Below are 18,406 nucleotides of genomic sequence, written 5' to 3'. Positions count from 1 at the left end.
TAGCGAAGGGACCAACGATGATACGCGAGAAAGCGCACAGGACCTGGACGGGGGCTGGGAGGCTACGCGTGACGAGTCCGCCGATGTGGCTGGGGAGGCAGCGCGCGATCGGACCTCAGAGGCCCGGGAGGCTCCGCGCGACCGGCCCCTCGCGGTGACGGCGTTTGATTCTGGGCGCGAGGTGGTTTGGGAAGAGACCGGGGGCTGCCAGAGCGGCGGGCCGTCGGGGCCCCTGCGCAGCCAGCCGTGCACGCGCGCCAGGTCCCGCGTATCCTCGTGCTCACGACGCAGCTGCTCACGCTGCTGAAGCAGCTGGTGCCGCATATTGTGCAGCAGCTGGGCCCTGCCGAGAAGCCGCAACAGCTCCTGCCTCAGGCGCCCATTGTCTGCTTTGATGGCCTGCGTATGTGTGATGAGCGCGCGCGTCGCCTCCCGCTCCGCGCGCCTGGCCAGAGACTGCACGCGCTGGCGAGCCTCACGCTCGCAGGCTGCCTTTTCCTCCAGAAAGCGCCGCTTCACGCGGTGGAGCAGCTGCGTGTGCTCCACGCGCATGTGCAGCAGCTCGCGCTCCAGCGTCCGGATCCTTGCCAGCTGCTCCAACTGCAGCTCCTGTGGCAGGGGCGCAGGTCAGCGTAGGAGCTCGACGCGCGCCCACCCAGACCAGCAGCCCCCGCCCCCACCGTCCGGTCCGCTACCGCACGCGTACTGGCCTTGTAAGGCTGCAGCTCCTGCACCTGCTGCGCCATCTGCGCTGCACGCGCCTGCATCTCCAGCAGCTGCGCACGCACCCCATCCTCGCGCCCCTGGTACAGAGACGCTAGTTCTGACCGCTCCCAATGGATCTGCCCCAGATCCACGCGGTTCTGCTCGTCTAGCCGCAGGACGGCGTTGGCACAGCGCTGCGCGCGTGTGTTTACAAAACTGGCGTAAAACCGATTCTCCTCGCGCAAGCGCCCTGCCTCGCGGTCCAGGAAGATGTTTTCCTGTAGCACCTGGTCCACGCGCCCCTCGCAGGCGTCCAGCTGCTCGGAGAGCAACGTGTACTCGCGCTGTAGGTATTGCGCGCGTTCCGACGGCTGTGGCTCTGCACCTTCACCCAGTCGGCGCCCTAAGTTCATCACGCGCTTCTTCTTGGGCGCCATGAGTTAGGACCTGGGGCACAGGGGCTCAGGAGGGCAGTGTTCGCCCCCACAGTCCAGTTTCTTCCTTTCCCCAAACCGGAAAAATCTAGGCCCCAGGTCCATGGATAGAATGCCTCCTAAGGTCACGAAGTCTGGGGAGGCAGAATCGGAGCAGCATTGCCAACCTGTACTCGTGGGTTCCCTCTGGTCCTTGGTTGTCCGTGTCCGGTGTGTCCAACATTGGTATTCAGCCAGCAATCTCTATGGAGACAGAATTTAGCCGCCCTCCCCCATCCCGCCTCGTTGCTAGGGCAACACCTGGACTCTGCCGTTCCCGCCGGGCTCTCTCCTGTGTAGAGGCGACAGCTGCGCCCAGCCGAGGAGGAGAGGTAGAGGTAGATAGAGACAGGCAGGGTTCAGTTCAGGCCCTGGGACTTTTTTCCCCCAAAACCCACTGACCTGAGCAGCAGCCCCCACCCTCCACTGCCAGGCACTCACTGCCCTTCATACCACGGGCTCTGATTCCGGGTTCCCTCCCTCCAGCCTCAGCAGGCTCTTCCTCAGCTAGGCCTCCATGCTGTCCAGAGAGGCTCTGCACACGCTTCTCCTTTCAGGGAACCCTTGTCTCGAGGCCACCAGGGGCGGGGCTACTGGGAGGTGTGAAGTCCCTTCAGATGCTGTCCCCTGTAGCCAGTGGGCCATCTGCTTCTCTCTTGGATTCCTAAGGCCACCGGCAGGGCACCTGCCCAATTCATCCACTTCCCTTCCTGGAGGGGATAAGGGATACACTGGGGGTCAGGTATCCACTGACTCTGGAAAGACCTCCTAACTAGAAGAGGAGAGGGGCCTTCTGTGCCCGGAGGAGCCCTGGGCAGTCGCAAGGACCCAGCTTCCCATCCAGTTAGAAGCCTGGCAGGAGTGTGCTGGACAGCCTTTGGCAAGTCCTACGTCCACACTTGTGTCCTGTCATCATAAGTGGAATGTCTGCCCAGGTTTGTCCACATTGTCTGGGGATGGTCGGATTTGAAGATCCTCAAAATTCAGCTTTAGGAGCATCAGGGTCTAGTGAAGTCACACTTGAGTGAAGGTTTGTGTTGATGGCTCAAGTTGGTTTTAAAAGCTTGATGATTCACGTCACTGGGCTTGCTCAAGTTAGCCATGTCGCTGGAAAGATGTGGCAGGGAACCACTCTGAATGACCACGCCTTCCAGTCCTGAAGCAGGAGGCTCTGACCAACCACCACATTTTATGACTTGGGCGTTGTCCCAGGTCCATAGCAAGGCGAGGCTCCAGGAGTATGACACCCGTGGGGGTGAGCCACACTCACCTGTTCCTTTGTAACCCTACCCTTTGCCCTTTTGGGGATAGAATGTTCCATGGAACCTTCTCTTGTGTGTTCCCCATATAAGAATAAAGAATTCCCGTGGCTGGCTCTCTTTCCAAGTTTGCAGAGCCGTCTACAGAATATTGAAAGAGGCATTTCTGTGTGGTTTCATGCTTTCTTTGTCGTTTTCTTGAGTTATTGGAATAGTCAGATTTGTGAACCCAGCATTGGGTCGCCAGCGGGGACAGATGGCAATAGCCTCTTAAAATCATGAGACAATTGAAGCATTTTTCTCCTTGTTAAGAAATGTATGACACAAACTGCAAGAAAATGCAGGTTTGGTGTTGTTTTTCAATGCAGGGGACTGAATCCAGGGCCTGGCACATGCTAGGCAAGTGCTTTACCGCTGAGCTGCAGCCCAGCCCCCAGAATCTGTCTGTTGTTCTGGGGATTGAACCCAGAGGCACTTTTCCACTAAGGTACATTCCCAGCATTTTTTTTTTTTTTTGAGGGCCTTGTTAGTTGTTGAGGCTGGCCTCAAAGTTGGGAACCTCTTGCCTCAGCCTCTTAAGATTTTAAAGCAACATTGACTCATAAACTCCAAGCAGCACCTGAAATTGACCTTAAGATGGGTTCTTATTTTATTTATTTTATTATCATCATTAATTTTGCAGAACTGAGGATTGAAGCCAGGGGTGCTTTACCACTGAGCTTCATCCCCAGCCCTTTTTATTTTTTGAGACGGGGTGTAGCTGAATTGCTGAGGGTCTCCCTAAGTCGCTGAGGCTGGTTTCCAACTTGCCATCCCTCTTGCCTTGGGCTCCTGATTCCTTAGGACTACAGGTGGGCTTTGAATGCAAAAGGAGAGCCTGCTTACTAGGGAAGCGGCGGGGGGGGGGGGGGGGATCTGGAGGAGCTGGCCTGGCCCTGCAGCGGCCTTCTTTGTCCCTCTCCGGGTCCTGGGTCCTCACTAATGACCAGCGTTCTCTCTGGCGCTCTCCACCTCACCGGCTTGGGGCTCCACAGATGGGAAAACCGGCTTCAGGAGGCGAGGCCGCCTGCCCAAGCTGCAGCCATCTGCAGCCTAGGGTCCCTCCTGTGTGTCCCATGCCTGCATACGTCTGCGGGACCTTCTAACTAGGGTTGCCAGGAGCGGGATGGGTTCCTTAAAATTTCAATCACCAGGTTTCGCCGTGATCTGTCCTGATAGAGCTCAGGCGCCTCCTCTGGGAGGTGTCTGGCCATCATGGTCTCTGTCCAGCGGCCTCTGTTTTTCCCTTCTCAATTCTGCAACCCCCACAAAACGGTGCGAGAAGCCCAGCCCGCCCCTGGCCGGCAGCCTGGAGGCTAAAGAAACCTGGCGCCCTTCCGGACCCCCAGCTCTGTCCGCCACCTCCTGGCCAGGCCCAGCGCCCCAACCCACACCTTCCCTCTTGGCCTCTGCCCATCCTGGCCGGTGTCTTAGCTTCCACGCCTCCGGATGTCCAGGCCGCTAACTGCTGACTGCTGGGCTGTGCTTTTGACTCGCGGTGTCCACCTGCAGGAGGTGGCCTTGCGCTTGGCCTGCCACGCTGCTGGCCTCCAGGCCTGTGCATTTCTCCTGGAGAAATGGAGGGTATGTGGCCCGGAGGCGGGCGGCGGTGCCTCCCAGGAGCCCCAAGGCTTCTGTCAGCCTGGGAGGATGGCTGTCTGGGGTCTCCCATGTCCCACCGATGCCCCACCGTGAGCCACAGAGCTCATGGTCGAAGCTCCCCGATTCCAAGCAGGGTTAATTGTGGCATCTCCCCTATCCTTGAGGTCCTTCCACCTTCCCTCTGTGGACGGGTGCTGGCCTTTGTCCCCTGCTCCTGGGCCCTAAGCTGCGCCAGGCTCAGTCTGGGACTCCCTGGGCCCAAGGCAGGGCTGGAAGTCCCCTGGAGGAGGCCCTGCTGCTCACAGGGCCACAGGAACGGGTCCCCCAAGCCCTTCCTCTGCTGGCACCTGACTGAGGCCGGGTCACTTGGGGTCGCTCCTAGAACACTGCTCAGGAAGCCCCAGCTCTGCCGGAGGCCGCCCTCCCTCCCTGACCCTCTGTCCAATCTTCCTGAAAGTGCTTCCCTGCTGCTTTAGCTTTTTGTCACGGTGACCCAAATACCGAGAGATCAACTTAGAAGAGGCAAAGTTTATTTTGGCTCATGGGTTTGGAGGTCAGAGGACTCCACTGCTCTGGGCCCAAAGGGAGGCCAAACATCATGGTGAAGGACATGGCAAAGGCGGGCAGCTCAGGACATGGCCGTCAGGAAGCAGAGAGCGCTGCACTCTCCAGGACAACACCCCCAGGACACCCCAGTGGCCTGCCTGCTCCAGTCAAGCCCCACCTGCCTGCAGTCACCAGCCAGTCAGTCCACTTCAGGGGACCGCAACTCTCACAATCCAACCATTCCACCTCTGAAAAGGCTTGCACTGTCTCACGTGTGACTTGGGGGTGACCTCATCCCCTAAGACTTGCCGGGAGCCTACCACTCCCCAAGCAGCCAGCAGGGTTGGCTGCCGCCTCAGGTCGGAGCGCTCCCAGTGTCTCTCTCCCATTTCATAAATGCAGACACTGAGGCATGGAGTGACCTGGCCAAGGCCCCCCGGAAGCACTGGGGCTGGCCTTGGGCCTTTTGACCCTTCCTGCTTTTCCCACTCTTGGGGAGAGTACTCTCCTGTGCCCTGGGCCAAGGGTCAAGGACAGCTGAGGCCAGCGCAAGCCAATGCCCACAGCCCTTCCACTTGCCAAGGACCACGCCATCTGCAGGGTTGGAAGAGGGTTCGGGTGATGCCTTGTCCCTTATCAGAAGCATGAATCTGATGGTGCCGACCATGGCAAAGGGCAAGAGGGCAGGACAGTCAGTGGAGTCCAGCGGAGCCCGTCTGCCCGCATCTCCAGCAGGCTCAAGCCCGGGGCCACAGCACCTGGCGGTCCTCTGTGCCCTGAGCCCCAGCCTCCTTCCCTCCGTCCCTGCCAGCCTGGGCACCCATCTGAGGGGACACCAGGCCCTCCTCTCCCTGACCAGGTTCCTCGGGATCCGTACAGAACCCACAGTGAGCTTCAGGTGGAAGGTGCAGGCCCAGGCCACGGCTGCCCTAGAGAAGCACTCTGCCCTCTCCTGTCCAGAGAAGGCCAGGGCCAGGCTGCCACCTGCTTCCCAGACACAACAACTGGCCTGAGCCCGGGGACCCCTAGGAGTTCTTGGAGCATATGAGGGGCCTGCTGTGGGCCTTCAGGCCAGGCGTCTGGGGCAGGGGAGTGGTCTAGGTTGGCTGCCTGGGGGTCTCCCAGGTGCTCACCACCTCTTTTGTGAGGGTTGAGTGACAAGAGAATTTCCAGGGTTCAGAGCATGGCACGGGCCTGAGGGTGAGGCCACTCTAAGTTCCCCAGGCGGCTGAGAGACACCCACCCCCAGGGGCAGTCATGAGGGGTGCCCTTCTCATTTCCAGGTCAAGCCAAGTGGCAGAAGAACCCAGGGTGGCCAGTGCCTGGGGCACCTGAGAGTGAACTCACTGGGAGCAGCAGAGAGGCTCTGGCCCCTTTGGAACTTGGTACTACAGGTGCCCAGCAGGTCCACCCCACTGGCATAAGGAGGCTGTGCCTCAGATGAGCTAGGCGAGGGGCGGGGCGGGGCGGGGGCAGGACTCCACTGTCCCTTGGGGTCAGGAAGGGAGGCAGCCCACACAGTGGGGCCAGTGCCCGTGGCTGACGGCCGGCCGGGGAGGTGGGGGCCCTGTGAGTATGGAATTCTGGGTCGCAGGGAGGCAGCAAGAGAGATGGCCGTGGGCCCCTGCTATACTGTTCCCCCTGGGAATTTGACTCCTAGCCGCAGCGCCCACTGACTCAGGGTCTCTGCCTGGGCTTTCCCAAACCACCATGACTTCTCTGCACATGGCTGAAAATCAAACACAAAGTCCAGGTAGACGCTGCGCCCACAGTAAAGCTGAAGGCTAGAGCTACCCGTGATCGTGAGTCACAGGGGACGGGAGGGAAAATCCTCGTCCTGAAGTTTTGTCTGCAAGGATACTTAGATGGGGGAAAGTGGGACTTGGTGGAAATAGTCCCCAAGAGAGAACCCATGACCGAGTGAGACAAACAGCTGTGAACAGCAGCCCTGCAGCCCAGGGTGAGATGGGAAGAAGCACACACTCGAAAAACAGCCAGCACCCGCGGAGAAGTCGCGCCTGGCCTGCCCTCTCAGGAGCTCACAGGAGGATCACCGGCTGCAGTCCAGCCCAGCAACCTGACAAGACCCTCAGCAACTCATCGAGGCCCCGTCTCCATGTAGACAATAAATGAATAAGCTGGGCGCCGGCACATGCCCGTAATCCCAGCGATTCAGGAGGCTGAGGCAGGAGGATCACAAATTCAAAGCCAGCCTCAGCGATTTAGACAGGCACTGAGCAACTAAATGAGACCCTGAATAAAAATAAAACAAATAAATAAGTAGAATTTAAAAGGGCTGGGGATGCAGCTCAGTGGTTAAATACCCCCTCCCTTCAATTCTATTACCATAAATAAATAAACAAACAAGCAAACAAGCAGGCGGGAATGTAGCTCAGAGGTAAAGTGTCCCCAGGTTCGATACCCAGCACCCAAGTAAGTAAATAAAATTTCAGTAAAGTGAAAAACAGAAAAAAGCTGGAAATGACTTAATTTTGCCTTGTAAAACCCATTTGACTCTTAAGTCCACTGAGGTTCACCCTGAAGAATCGCTTTTTGCTGAGAACTCACTGAGGTTGGTGTGACCCTGCTTACTGAGCGCTTTGTCCCCAGAGCTGCATGGCAGGGTCAGGCGTCCTCCACACAGGAGGAGTGAAGGCCGCCGGGATGTGGCCCAGGCTGGCCTCAGACTCCTCCTTCGGTGGCCACGCCAGGCTTCCAACTGCTCTTGGTCACATTTACTCAGGCTTCTGAGCCGCCTGCAGCGGGGCCACTGCCCATCCCAGCCCTGTCCCACAGTCCCCCTCCTTTCCCCTCTGTGCCCTGGATTCTCCTCTCCGTCAGGCTGCAGTCATACTGATATTGATCATGTTTGGGGTCCCGCCCACTTGTCCATCTCAGAGGTCAGGCTGCCCTGAGAAGCCACCCTGTTCCTGTTTAGGGTGGGGCCCCCTTTCAGCTGCATTCGGCTTATTCAAAGACCCAGCTCTTAGTTTTGTTGGTTTTCTTTCTTCCTGGTTGACTTTTGGTTTCATATTTCCACTCTGATCTTTACATTTTCTCCTTTTTACCTCCTTGGGGTTTGACTTTTTTCTTGTAGCTTCCGGTGGTGGAAACAGAAACCTCTTTTCTGTGCGTCTATAAGCATTTAGAGCTTCCCACTTCCCTCTGCCCGTTGGGCCTTCTACAAATCCTCACCGACAGGTCTCGGGGCCTGACAGTCCAGAACAGTTCCTGTAGCTTGGGGGAGGGCTACTGCTGACAGCCCAGGGCTTTACCACTGAGCCACACCCCAGCCCTTTCTGACGTTTTGAGACGGGTCTCACTAAGCTGCTCAGGACCTCACTCAATCTTCTCGCCTCAGCCTCTAATTTTCTTTTGAACCATTTTTTTTTTAGCCTAAATCCTCAGCAATTTTCTAAATGTCTTTCTGCTATTCATTTGTGTATTTGCTTTTGCAGTGTTGGGGTGGAAAGCAGGGCCTCACACATCCACTGAGCTACATCCCCCCCCCCCCCCGTTATTAATTTCAAATCCAATTCTGTGGGATGATCTCAACTATTTTAGATTTACTGAGTTTTGTTTTACAACACAATTGTAAATAAAATATGGTTTATCTGGCGAATGTTTCATCCACAGGTAAAAAGAATGTGTATATCTGCTGATTATTTATTTTCTTTCTTTCTTTTTTTTTGGGGGGGGTGTCCCGGGGATTGAACCTAGGGGCACTTACCCACTGTGCCACATCCCCAGTCCTTTTAAAAATTTTTTAAGATGTTGATGTACCTTTATTTTATTTATTTATACCCTTTAGAGACAGGGTCTTGATGAATTGCTTAGGGCCTCACTAAATTGCTGAGGCTGGCTTTGAACTTGTGATCCTCCTGCCTCTGCCTCCCGAGCCACTGGGATTACAGGCGTGCACCACGTATCTGCTGTTTCTGAGAACCTGGAAGGTCAGGTCAAGTTGGTTGTGGGAGCCGCTCTGAAGGATTCACATTCTCCATCCTGGAGTGGAGAGGCTCTGACTGGTCACTACATCTTGTAGTGACCTGGACATTGCCCCGGTCCGTGTCTTCAGACATAGGCGTGTAACCCCTTGGATTGAGGTAGGCTCACCTGTTCCTTGGTAATCCTACCCCTTTGGGTGTGGCCTTCCTAGATGTCAGTCGACCTGCTGACAGCAGACATCAGGAAGCTGGACTCAACGCCCTGACCTCTGACCCCTGGCCTCATTTGAATAATAAAAGGGTCAGCTTGTGCTGGCTCTCTTTTTCCATGGACCCCTAAGGTCAGAGGAGCCGTCACAGAAAGAAAGAGGTCTCTCTGTCTCTGGTGTGGTCATTCCGTGCAGCCCAGTTCCGCTCGAGTGACCCTGGAACGCGACGTGGGGTGAGTGTCGCTCAGGATTATCACCTCCTCACTTTCTGCTTCCCTGTTTGGCGTTATTAAAAGAGGGAGGTTAAGTCACCAAGTGCAGCTGTGGGCCTGACCATTTCCCTTTCCCGGGACATTGGCTTCAGGGATCTGGAGGTGTTGGCAGGTGCGCCCCCTCAGGACGGTGGGCCCTGCTGTGGGTGGTGCTTTCGTGATGACCTCTTCTTGTCCCTGGCCTCCTCCAGGCCTGGAGTCCACTCTGCTACTGTCATAACAAGGCTCTCTGATCATTAGTGCGTGCGTGACGTATCTTTCTCATCCTTCTGACTTCATGTCTTTATGGTCTAAATGCATTTCTTGTATAATTATATATGTACAGCTTGTAATTGAATCATGTGTCTGTGTCATGATTCATCATGTATAATTTGTATAAAGTAGATTCTCTGATTTTAATTTTTGAAAATAAGGTCATGCTCTCTGCCTTCTAACTGGAGTATTTAGACCATTTATATGTGTGATTATTGATACGGTTAGGGCTAAGTCCAGCATTTTGCTATGTTTTCTGTTGGTTCCTCCATTCCTTGTTCCTTTTCCTTATTTTTCTGCCTTCTTTTTGATCAAGTGAGTACTTTTTAATTTTCTAGACTATCGTCTTGGTAACTATATCTCTTTATGTATATTTGTTTTATTTAAGATGAAGATCTCATCTTTAACCTAGTCTATCTTCAAATAATATCATAATACTTCACATATAATTTAAGAGCCATACTATATATAATAGTGTATTATTTTATAATAATAAAAATGTGTGGTTCCTTGGGCTGGGGCTACAGCTCAGTGGTAGAGCCTTGCCTCGAACACGTTTGATCCTCAGCACCACATAAAAATAAATAAGATATTGTGTCCATTTACAACTAAGATAATATTTCAAAAAATGTATAGTCCCATTTCTCCCTTTGTATTTGGTGCTACTGGAATCATACATTTTAATTCTACAAGTTATGGCTTTCACACTATATTATTATTTCTTTTTTAAAAATATTTTTATTTTTTATTTATTTATTTTTTTTTGAGAGAGAGAGAGATTTTTGATTTTTTTTTTTCTAGTTCTCTGCGGACACAACATCTTTCTTTGTATGTGGTGCTGAGGATCGAAACCGGGCCGCACGCATGCCAGGCGAGCGCGCTACCGCTTGAGCCACATCCCCAGCCCCATTAAAAAATATTTTTAGGCTGGGGATGTGGCTCAAGTGATAGCGCACTCACCTGGCTTGCATGGGGCATTGGGTTCGATCCTCAGCACCACATAAAAATTAAAATATTGTGTCCACCTAAAACTAAAAAAAATAAATATTAAAAAAATATTTTTAGTTGCAATATATAATTGAATTATGTATCTGTGTGCATAATTCATGCAATATATAATTTGTATAAAGTATATTCTTGGATTTTAATTTTTGAAAATAAGTTCATGATCTCTGCCTTTGGCTATATTTCTTTATGTGCATTTGTTTTATTTAAGATAAAAATATTTATTTTTTGTGTGGTGTCTCACACATGCGAGGCAAGTGCTCTACCCCTGGGCTACAACTCCAGCCCCTGTTGCTATTATTTTTACTCTACCACTGAGCTACACCCAGTCCTTCTTTTTTAAAATTTTGAGACAGGGTCTGGCTAAGTGGCTCAGGCTGGGCTTGAACTTGCCATCCTCCTGCCTCAGCCTCAGAGCGTCTGAGATTACAGAGACACCATGTCTGACTTATGTTCAAATTTTCCAGAAACTGCCTAATTGCCTCCCAAAGCAGTTGCAGCCTTCTGTACTCCTGTGAGCAGGGTGGGAGCACCCTGTCCTGCCCACCCCCTGCAATGCTTCAGGTCAGTCCTGCAGCTACCACTCCAGCAGGCACATGTGGAATCTCACAGCTCACAGACATGACTGCACCTGGCTACCAGTGGCCATGCATGCCCTGGCTTGCCTCCTGCCACGCTGGTTGCTCCTTACTAGTTTCCAGCACATCCCAGTAAGAGTTTGTGATAGGTCTACAATGAACCAAGGGAGAAATGTAGAGGAAGTTAAAAACTCTTACAGTTGGAGCACAGGGTGACTTTTACCACTGTTCAATCTAGTAAAAAAAAAAAAAAAAAAAATATATATATATATATATATATATATATGTGTGTGTGTGTGTGTGTGTGTGTGTGATTTACTTTTGTATGTCTGTGTTTTTAATTTTTTTCCTAGCAATTTATTTTTGCTATATTTTATTGAATTATTTCTCTGCAACAGACTTCAAGTTTCTTTCTTTCTTTCTTTTGGGTCCCAGGTAGGAACCCAGGGACACTTAACTACTGGGCCATCCCCAGCCCTTTTTAGTTGCTTAAACTGACTTTGAACTTGCCATCCTCCTGCCTCAGCCTCCCCAGCCAGTGGGATTACAGGTGTGCACCACGGGGCCCAGATTCCAAGTTTTCTAAAAAGCTAGTCTCTACACAGTTTGGGAATCTGGCTCTGAGTACCAGTCAGAATTTGGGTCCCTCCAAAGTCATGTCTTTCAAACATTTCCACTGGGATGTCTAACTAGCACCTTGAACGTGTCCTTTGTTTTGTGGTGCTGGGGGTCAAACCCAAGGCCTGCCCAGGTTAGGCAGGAACTCCTGCACTGAGCTGCCCCGGGTGCGTCTTAAACCTAACTGCCCCAATTCCCGGTCTCCAGCTAATCCTGCTCCATCCAGCGCCTGCTCCAGCCAGCCCGGTCCTTCCAGAACCCACCAAGAACCTAGGACACCCGTGTCCCGGCCTGCAGCCCGTCTAGGGTCTCCTGAAGCCGGAACCACCCTCGTGCGCCCCTCATTCCCGTGCTGGGTCGCGCGTCCCACCGTGGAGGCCTCTCTCGCAGCAACAGCCTTTGTGCTTCGGCCCTCCCGTGTCCTGGTGTCACTCCCGCCTCTGCGCCCCCTCCCCTGAACTCCTTCAGGGTGCAGGACGCTCCCGCTCCTTCTCTGCCCGCCCGACGGAGCGCTCCCTCGTGCCTGCTGACTGCCACCCCTCCAGCGTGGTTCCCGCAGTCACTGCGGGGGGAGGCCGGCCGCGGGGCTCCCCAGGACCTGCCGGGCCCAGGCGCGCACGCACTGGGGAGGCTGCGGTGCCGGCGAGCGCCCTGGCCGCCAGGCTCCGGGATGGCGGGCGCTGCCTGCCAGCGGCGCCCCAAGCTACTGCCACCGTCACAGAGCCGGGAGGAGCCAGGCGGGAGCAGGGTGGGGCGACGGAGGAGGGCGCTGCGCCGCGGGGACGCAGGTGGCTCCCTGGGCGGCGCGCACCGGGCAGAACGGTGTGGCGCCCGGGGCAGGTGCGGCCGCAGACCACGCCCACCGGCGCTGGCGCGGGGAGGTGCCGCCCCGGGTTCCCAGGGCAACCCGTCAACAGGTCGCCCCCACGGTCAGCGGAGCCTGCAGGCCCGGGCGCCGCCATGTGTGCCGCGGAGGTGGACGCTCACGTAGCCCAGAGATACCTGCTCAAGCGGCGGCTCGGGAAGGGGGTGAGTGCGAGGGCTGGAGGGGTGCCATGACGCAGGTCCCCAGCCCCTGGTGCCTCAGTTTCCTCATGGAAGCAAGCGGTGACCAGCTAGGGACTTTTTCCCGGAGGCCGGTGATGGATAGGGCCCCCGAGCGGTCTCAGGCCTGAGGAGCCTAGTGTGTCACCTCTCCTGGTGCACACACAGCAGATGCTTCTGGGAGGTCAGGACACTTCAGTCGCTGAGTGGAAGGGTGGACCCTGGCAGGGCCCAGAAGCGCAGGGCCAGGGCCAAGGCTAGGGCTAGGAAGGCATGAGCCAGTGTAAGGGGTGGGAGTCGGAACCGCTGGTGGGGTCGTGTGTATTCGCATTGAGAGTGGGTGTGAGCTTGTGCAGCTCTGTATGTGAAGGGGACATGACTGGACAGTGCAAACAGCAGGTTCAAAGGCCCTGGGGCAACGACTTGCTTAGCTGTTGGAGAAACCACTCAGTTGTGTGTGAGTGAGTGGAAGGGAAACAGGGGGTGGATACTGGGATTGTGGGGTCGTGAGGGATCCTGTTGCATGAGGGCTTCTGGCAACAGCCAGGACTTTGACTTACTGTTATCCACAGCTGGGAGTTGTAGGAGTCGTTTATACTCTCTTTACAACTCCCACCTGCCTACTCTGGAGGATTCACCTTGGGGTGGTAGGCAGAAGTGCTAGGAGACTAGGTAAGAGGGCAGGGTGGTGATCCCTGGAGGCACAGGCCAGGGCAGGGGCAGCAGGGAGGGCAGGAAGTGGTGAGATAGGGTGAGTTCTCAAGGCGAGTCCCCAGGACTGGCTGAGCCGCTGGATGGGTGTGGGAGACTCCCAAAGATGGAGGGGCTTCTGGTCTTGTCCAGAGCGCCCTCCTGTGGCCTGGTGCCCCCCTGCACCTCTCCAGCTCTCACCCACTCCCTGACCCCATCGCCCAGTGTCCTCCTGGGATCCAGGCCTCCCTGCAGTCCAACTCTCCCTGACCCAGGGTCCAGAGTGGGAGGGGGGCAGCCTGGGTGGGCAGGGGTGGCTGGTGGTGGGCTAGCCCCGGGCCCAGCAAGTTGAGAGCACTCTCCCCAGGCCTACGGCATTGTGTGGAAGGCAGTGGACCAGAGGACTGGTGAGGTAGTGGCCATCAAGAAAATCTTCGATGCCTTTAGAGACCAGACAGACGCCCAGGTGAGTGGTGGGTGTCTGGAAGCACAAGCGGTACGGGGGCTGTTGGAAGGTTTGGGGCCCTGGTGTTTCTGGCGCAGGGGGTGTTTGGGTGACAAACAGCCCCTTTGGGTATCTCTGTCTCTTCCAGAGAACATTCCGGGAAATCATGCTCCTCCGGGTGAGTGGCAAGGCTGTGGGGCCTACTTCCCTTTCCCAGGGGCAGTTCTTCCCAGAAAAGAGGGGAACTGGCCCCGTCACTCCCAGCGCAAGTCCCAGGCCTGAAATGACTCTCCACAGGAGTTTGGAGACCACCCCAACATCATCCGCCTCCTGGATGTGATCCCGGCAGAGAACGACAGGGACATTTACTTGGTGTTTGAGTTTATGGGTGAGCGAGGCTGTGGTCAGCTCCTGCCCCACTCTGTGCTGATCCTAGGACTGCCTGTGTCCCTCTGCTGCCCAAGTCCCTGTTGTGGCCAGCACTCACATTCTGTGTCCTGAACCTGAGGAACCACCAGCGCCCCGTGGGAGCTCCTGTCCCCACCCCGCACCGTCCTGCTGTGTTTGGAGCTAGTTTCACAATTTTCCACTCATTTTATAAAACAAGGGCAACATGAAATAAAGTGCTGCGATAATTCCTCAAGCCCTTACGGCTGTGCAGACAGTGAGCAGGACGCAGAAGCACCAAGGTCCAGGCAGGGTTAAGTGGCACAGCGAGTTCTACGGGCCCTGACTGACCCGCACACCCTTCCTGCCCCCCCAGACACTGACCTGAATGCTGTCATCCGGAAGGGCAGCGTGCTGGAGGACACCCACAAGCGCTTCATCTTCTACCAGCTCCTTCAGGCCACCAGGTTCCTGCACTCCGGCCACGTCATCCACCGGGATCAGAAGGTTGAGCCCAAGCTGCCACCACGCGGCCCCAGCTCCCATCCCGTGTGCACCCCTGGCCCTCTCGGCCCTCAGACCACCTGTCTCTCCAGCCATCCAACGTGCTGCTGGATGCCAACTGCCGGGTGAAGCTCTGCGACTTTGGCCTGGCTCGCTCCTTGAGCAACCTGCCCGAGGGGCCTGAGGGCGGGGCCCTGACCGAGTATGTGGCCACTCGCTGGTATCGCGCTCCAGAGGTGCTGCTGTCCTCGCCCTGGTAACAGTGAGATACCTCTGACCCACCCCACCCTCTCCCCCAGTTCCCCCGGCCTGCCCTCCTGTTCTGATGGGGACCCCAGGCCTTCTTACACCTGGGCCCACCTACTTGTCCACACCTCACCTCCAAGCCCCTGTACCTTCACCTCTGCCTCTGAGCTCCCCTTGCCCACACCCCTTCCTGCCCAGGTACACCCTTGGGGTGGACATGTGGAGCCTGGGCTGCATCCTGGGAGAGATGCTGAGAGGGCAGCCCCTGTTCCCGGGCACCTCCACTGTGCATCAGCTGGAGCTGATCCTGGAGACCATCCCGCCGCCGACTGAGGAGGGTGAGCACGGGGGGTTCAACTGGGCACCCAGAGGCTGAGGGCCAGAGAGTGCAGCTGTGGGGAGACGGTGCTCGACCGGCCAGGACTCTGCAGGAAGAGGGTCCGGAGTAGGAGCCCTGGGAAGACTGGAAAGGGCAGGCCCTGGGCAACGGAGGGCCCAGAAAGCAGCTGCCAGGGCCAGGGTGGGGAGACTGCAGATGGCGAAGGAGGCAGGACTGGCCACAGGGCCAAGTGGCCACGCAAAGGGGCCAGCCAGGTGGGGGCAAGGTCCTCACCCTGCTCAGGGGTATGGGGTGCAGGGCTGAGCACTCCCGTGCCGGGTGCAGCATGGGCACAGAGCCAAGCAGGGCAGGGGGTGCAGAGAGAAGAGGGGAGGCTGTTGTGGGGGTGAGGCTGTGGCAGGGGGATTACTCCCAGAACCCAGGGGAGAGCCTGCTTGCTCCCAAACCTCTGCTCTGCAGGGGAGAGGCCGTCACGGGCTGGGATGTGAGGGTGCAGGGCAGGTGTACCTGTGGGCACCCATCAGCTCAGAGGGGCTCATGGGGCACAGGCCTAGCTTTTGGTGGGGTGGAGCGCCACCAGATGTCAGAAGCCCTGAAAGAGGCTGCAGTCTGGGCATCAGAAGGGATGGCTGGCCCCAGAAGGCCCTGAGCTGTCCCACCCCCGCAGCCACACCCGGTCACACCTCCCCCCCCACAGACCTCCGGGCTCTCGGCGCAGGCTACAGCTGCACCTTGCTGCACCTCCTGGGATCCCGGTGAGTGGGGTGCTCAGATGTGGGGCAGGGAGGCCGGCTCAGGAGCCAGCCAGCTTCCTGTGCCTGGCACAAGGGCCCGTCTGTGCCTGTTGGGGTCATGGTAAGAGTGAGGAGACCCCAGCATTGCCGTAGCTCTGCCAGATGAGGGTTCTGTGGGGAGAGCCCCAAGGGTTCCCCACGGGAGGCCTGGAGAGGAGACTGAAAGGTGAGGCGGGGTCTCTCCCCACTGCCTGCAGGTCTGGCACAGACAGATCTGGGGAGGGGGCCCTGGGGGGCCCTGGAGAAGAGATGACAGGCAACTGCCCGCAGGCCACAGCAGTCGCTGGATGACATCCTGCCACCAGACACGCCCCCAGACGCCCTGGACCTCCTCAGGAAACTTCTGGTGTTTGCCCCCAGCAAGCGGCTCAGCGCAGCCCAGGCCCTGCAGCACCCCTACGTGCGGAGGTAGGAGGGTGGGAAGGCCGCCCTGGGGCCCAGGGTCCAGCCCCGGCTGAGGGGGAGGGGAGCCCGAGGGGCTCCAGGCTCCTGCTCTGCAGTCCAGGTCTCACCTTTGTCTGACCCGAAGGTTCCACTGCCCCAGCCGTGAGTGGACACATGACTCGGAAGTGTGGCTCCCGGAGCTGGAAAGAGACCAGCTCTCTGCCTCCGAGTATCGCAGCCGCCTCTACCAGGTGCTCGGGCCTCCACCTCGACTGCCCCCTCTCCCTGTGCACCCTGGAGTCCACCTGACTCAGGGACAACTAGTGCTCCCCTTGCCCACACCACGCACCTCTGAACACCCTCCCCTTCCGCAGATGATCCTGGAGAGAAGGGGCCACAGCCGTGGGCCAAGAGAGGGAACCTTGGGGAGCACTGCCTTGGGGCCAGAGCCCAGGGCTTTCTGGGCTCGGGGGCACCTGTTCCATCACAGAGCCGTCCCCCAGATCACATCCGGGATGCCTGTAAGGAACCCTGGTTCCAGGCCTCAGAGTAGCCCTGATGGTGACCCTGAGCAGGGTGTGTGAACTTTGTCCACTTCCCAGGTGGAAGAGGATCCCTGGTCCTGCTGTGTGGGGCCACCCAGGTGCAGAGGGGATCTAACTCTGGGGGTTGATCTCCAACCCCACAGAAGCCTCTGGTGCAACCAGGAACATGCCTAGACCCAGCGTGGCACCCCAGCCCCAACCTCTGCCCCCAGGAAGGTGGGAAAGGTCCCCTAGGACTAAGGCAGAGCCCCCCTGTGCACCTCCAGGGGTAAGTCATGGCGTGTGGGCCTGGCAGGAGCCTCCCACTGTGCCTTTTAGTGATCTTGTGACATGCGCCTTCCCAGATCAGTAGCTTGAGAGGCATGGCACCCTCCCTGACCTTGCAGGCCGCAGCCCAGGCCACCAACCAGGCCCTGATCCGCAGTGACTGGCCCCTGAATGGTGGGCTGAGGGCAGCTGGTGGGCGACAGGTGAGCCTGGCAGTCTCTCCCGGAAGCCTGTGTGCCCACTCGCGCCCCTTCCCTCTGATAATGACTCTCCCTGCTGGCAGGTCTCACCCCGGCCCACCTGGGAGGTTCTGGAGCCCCGACCAGGCCGCAGGATGTTCGGCACCTCAGCCTGGCAGGGGGCCCAGGGAGCTGCCAGGGCTGCGCTTGGGGGCTACTCCCAGGCTTATGGGACAGTGTGCCGCTCAGCGCTGGACCGCCTGCCCTTGCTTCCTGGACCTCACGCGTGAGGGGCCCACGTGCCTCGCCGCCCTGCCGCAACACAGCGCTCTTCCTCCTTCCTTTGCTGGGCTGCATTTGAGTTCTGGGAGCTCCCCTGGGCCTCTCTGGGGGAGCAGACACGGTCTCCCCAAACCTGAAGACTGTTTTGAATAAAGCCCTCTGTGTCAGCCCACTCTGGTGTGGGGTTCCTTCCTCGGCCACACCCCAGCTGCCATGCCCCAGCCCTTTCTTGGAGCCCACCTTCTTCCGAGGACCGACTCTCCCCATCTTGAAACCTCCACCCCAGGTCCAGGATAGGACTGCCCCTCGGTACTCTGTCACCCTGCAGCTCCCGGCCAAGAGCACCCCACCCAGGGCTTCCCTCTAGACCAGGGCCACCCAAGACTGGCCGGGAGGATGACCTGGAGCCAGCTTCTGGCCCATGGCCTTAGGTGCCCTGGTGCCTGCCGCTTGCCTTTCTCTCTGAGCACCGTCAGAGCCCAGACCCTGCTACAAGGCCCAGGCTGCCCCCAGGATGGCCCCGTGGCTCGGGGATTTGTGAACTCATTGTCTGCCTAGGTCCAAACCACCCTGTGACTGCAACTCTGAGCCACAAAGGGAAAGTGGTGTCCCTTTCCCGCCCTAAAACCTTGCTGGTGACTGCAGCCTGTGCACCACACACGGTGGCCCCTGGTGTGTGTCCAGGTCTTGGTAGGAGGTACTACCTCTAGTTACTGCCAAAGAGCCTGGTGTGAGTCCAGGCCAGCAGTGTGAGGGCTGAAGAGACGGAAGGGCCAGTGAGTGTCCTGGGTGCT

The 18,406-nt window shown here is 57.2% G+C and overlaps 2 protein-coding genes across 17 annotated transcripts; one reads left to right on the top strand and one right to left on the bottom strand.

The window, feature by feature from the left end:
• Positions 1-392: 392 nt before the first annotated feature.
• LOC101962043 (coiled-coil domain-containing protein 166) lies at positions 393-1,900 on the bottom strand. The gene has a single exon (XM_078016540.1). It carries the CDS (start codon positions 1,140-1,142, stop codon positions 516-518), a length of 627 nt encoding a protein of 208 aa, XP_077872666.1. The 5' UTR covers positions 1,143-1,900; the 3' UTR covers positions 393-515.
• Positions 1,901-11,816: 9,916 nt separating this feature from the next.
• Positions 11,817-17,784, top strand: LOC144364710 (mitogen-activated protein kinase 15-like). Of its 16 annotated transcripts, XM_040293519.2 has the most exons (14): positions 11,817-12,534; positions 13,607-13,705; positions 13,833-13,862; positions 13,982-14,072; positions 14,448-14,578; positions 14,668-14,831; positions 15,020-15,159; positions 15,859-15,916; positions 16,226-16,363; positions 16,485-16,590; positions 16,714-16,915; positions 17,028-17,152; positions 17,229-17,354; positions 17,435-17,770. In XM_040293519.2, the coding sequence occupies exons 1-14, from the start codon at positions 12,466-12,468 to the stop codon at positions 17,618-17,620; spliced, it is 1,665 nt and encodes a 554-aa protein (XP_040149453.2). In that variant the 5' UTR covers positions 11,817-12,465; the 3' UTR covers positions 17,621-17,770. The 16 variants fall into 16 exon arrangements, 13 of the variants coding, with proteins under 13 accessions (XP_040149453.2, XP_077872657.1, XP_077872660.1 ...); XR_013423701.1 differs by lacking the exon at positions 16,714-16,915 and having other exon boundaries at positions 17,271-17,354; positions 17,435-17,573; XM_078016531.1 differs by having other exon boundaries at positions 17,229-17,784.
• Positions 17,785-18,406: the final 622 nt, after the last annotated feature.

The sequence above is a fragment of the Ictidomys tridecemlineatus genome, chromosome 7 (genome assembly GCF_052094955.1).
Source record: "Ictidomys tridecemlineatus isolate mIctTri1 chromosome 7, mIctTri1.hap1, whole genome shotgun sequence".
In the NCBI taxonomy this organism is placed as follows: domain Eukaryota; kingdom Metazoa; phylum Chordata; class Mammalia; order Rodentia; family Sciuridae; genus Ictidomys; species Ictidomys tridecemlineatus.
This window is presented reverse-complemented; position numbering and strand designations above follow the sequence as displayed.

What these genes read in the sequence shown, in the direction of transcription:
- LOC101962043 (XM_078016540.1), bottom strand. Translation starts at nt 1,142, where the DNA reads ATGGCGCCCAAGAAGAAGCGCGTGATGAACTTAGGGCGCCGACTGGGT.
- LOC144364710 (XM_078016529.1), top strand. Translation starts at nt 12,466, where the DNA reads ATGTGTGCCGCGGAGGTGGACGCTCACGTAGCCCAGAGATACCTGCTC. An exon ending in GGGAAATCATGCTCCTCCGG is followed by an intron (nt 13,863 to 13,981) that starts GTGAGTGGCAAG and finishes GACTCTCCACAG; the next exon opens with GAGTTTGGAGACCACCCCAA. An exon ending in GTGCTGCTGTCCTCGCCCTG is followed by an intron (nt 14,832 to 15,019) that starts GTAACAGTGAGA and finishes CTTCCTGCCCAG; the next exon opens with GTACACCCTTGGGGTGGACA.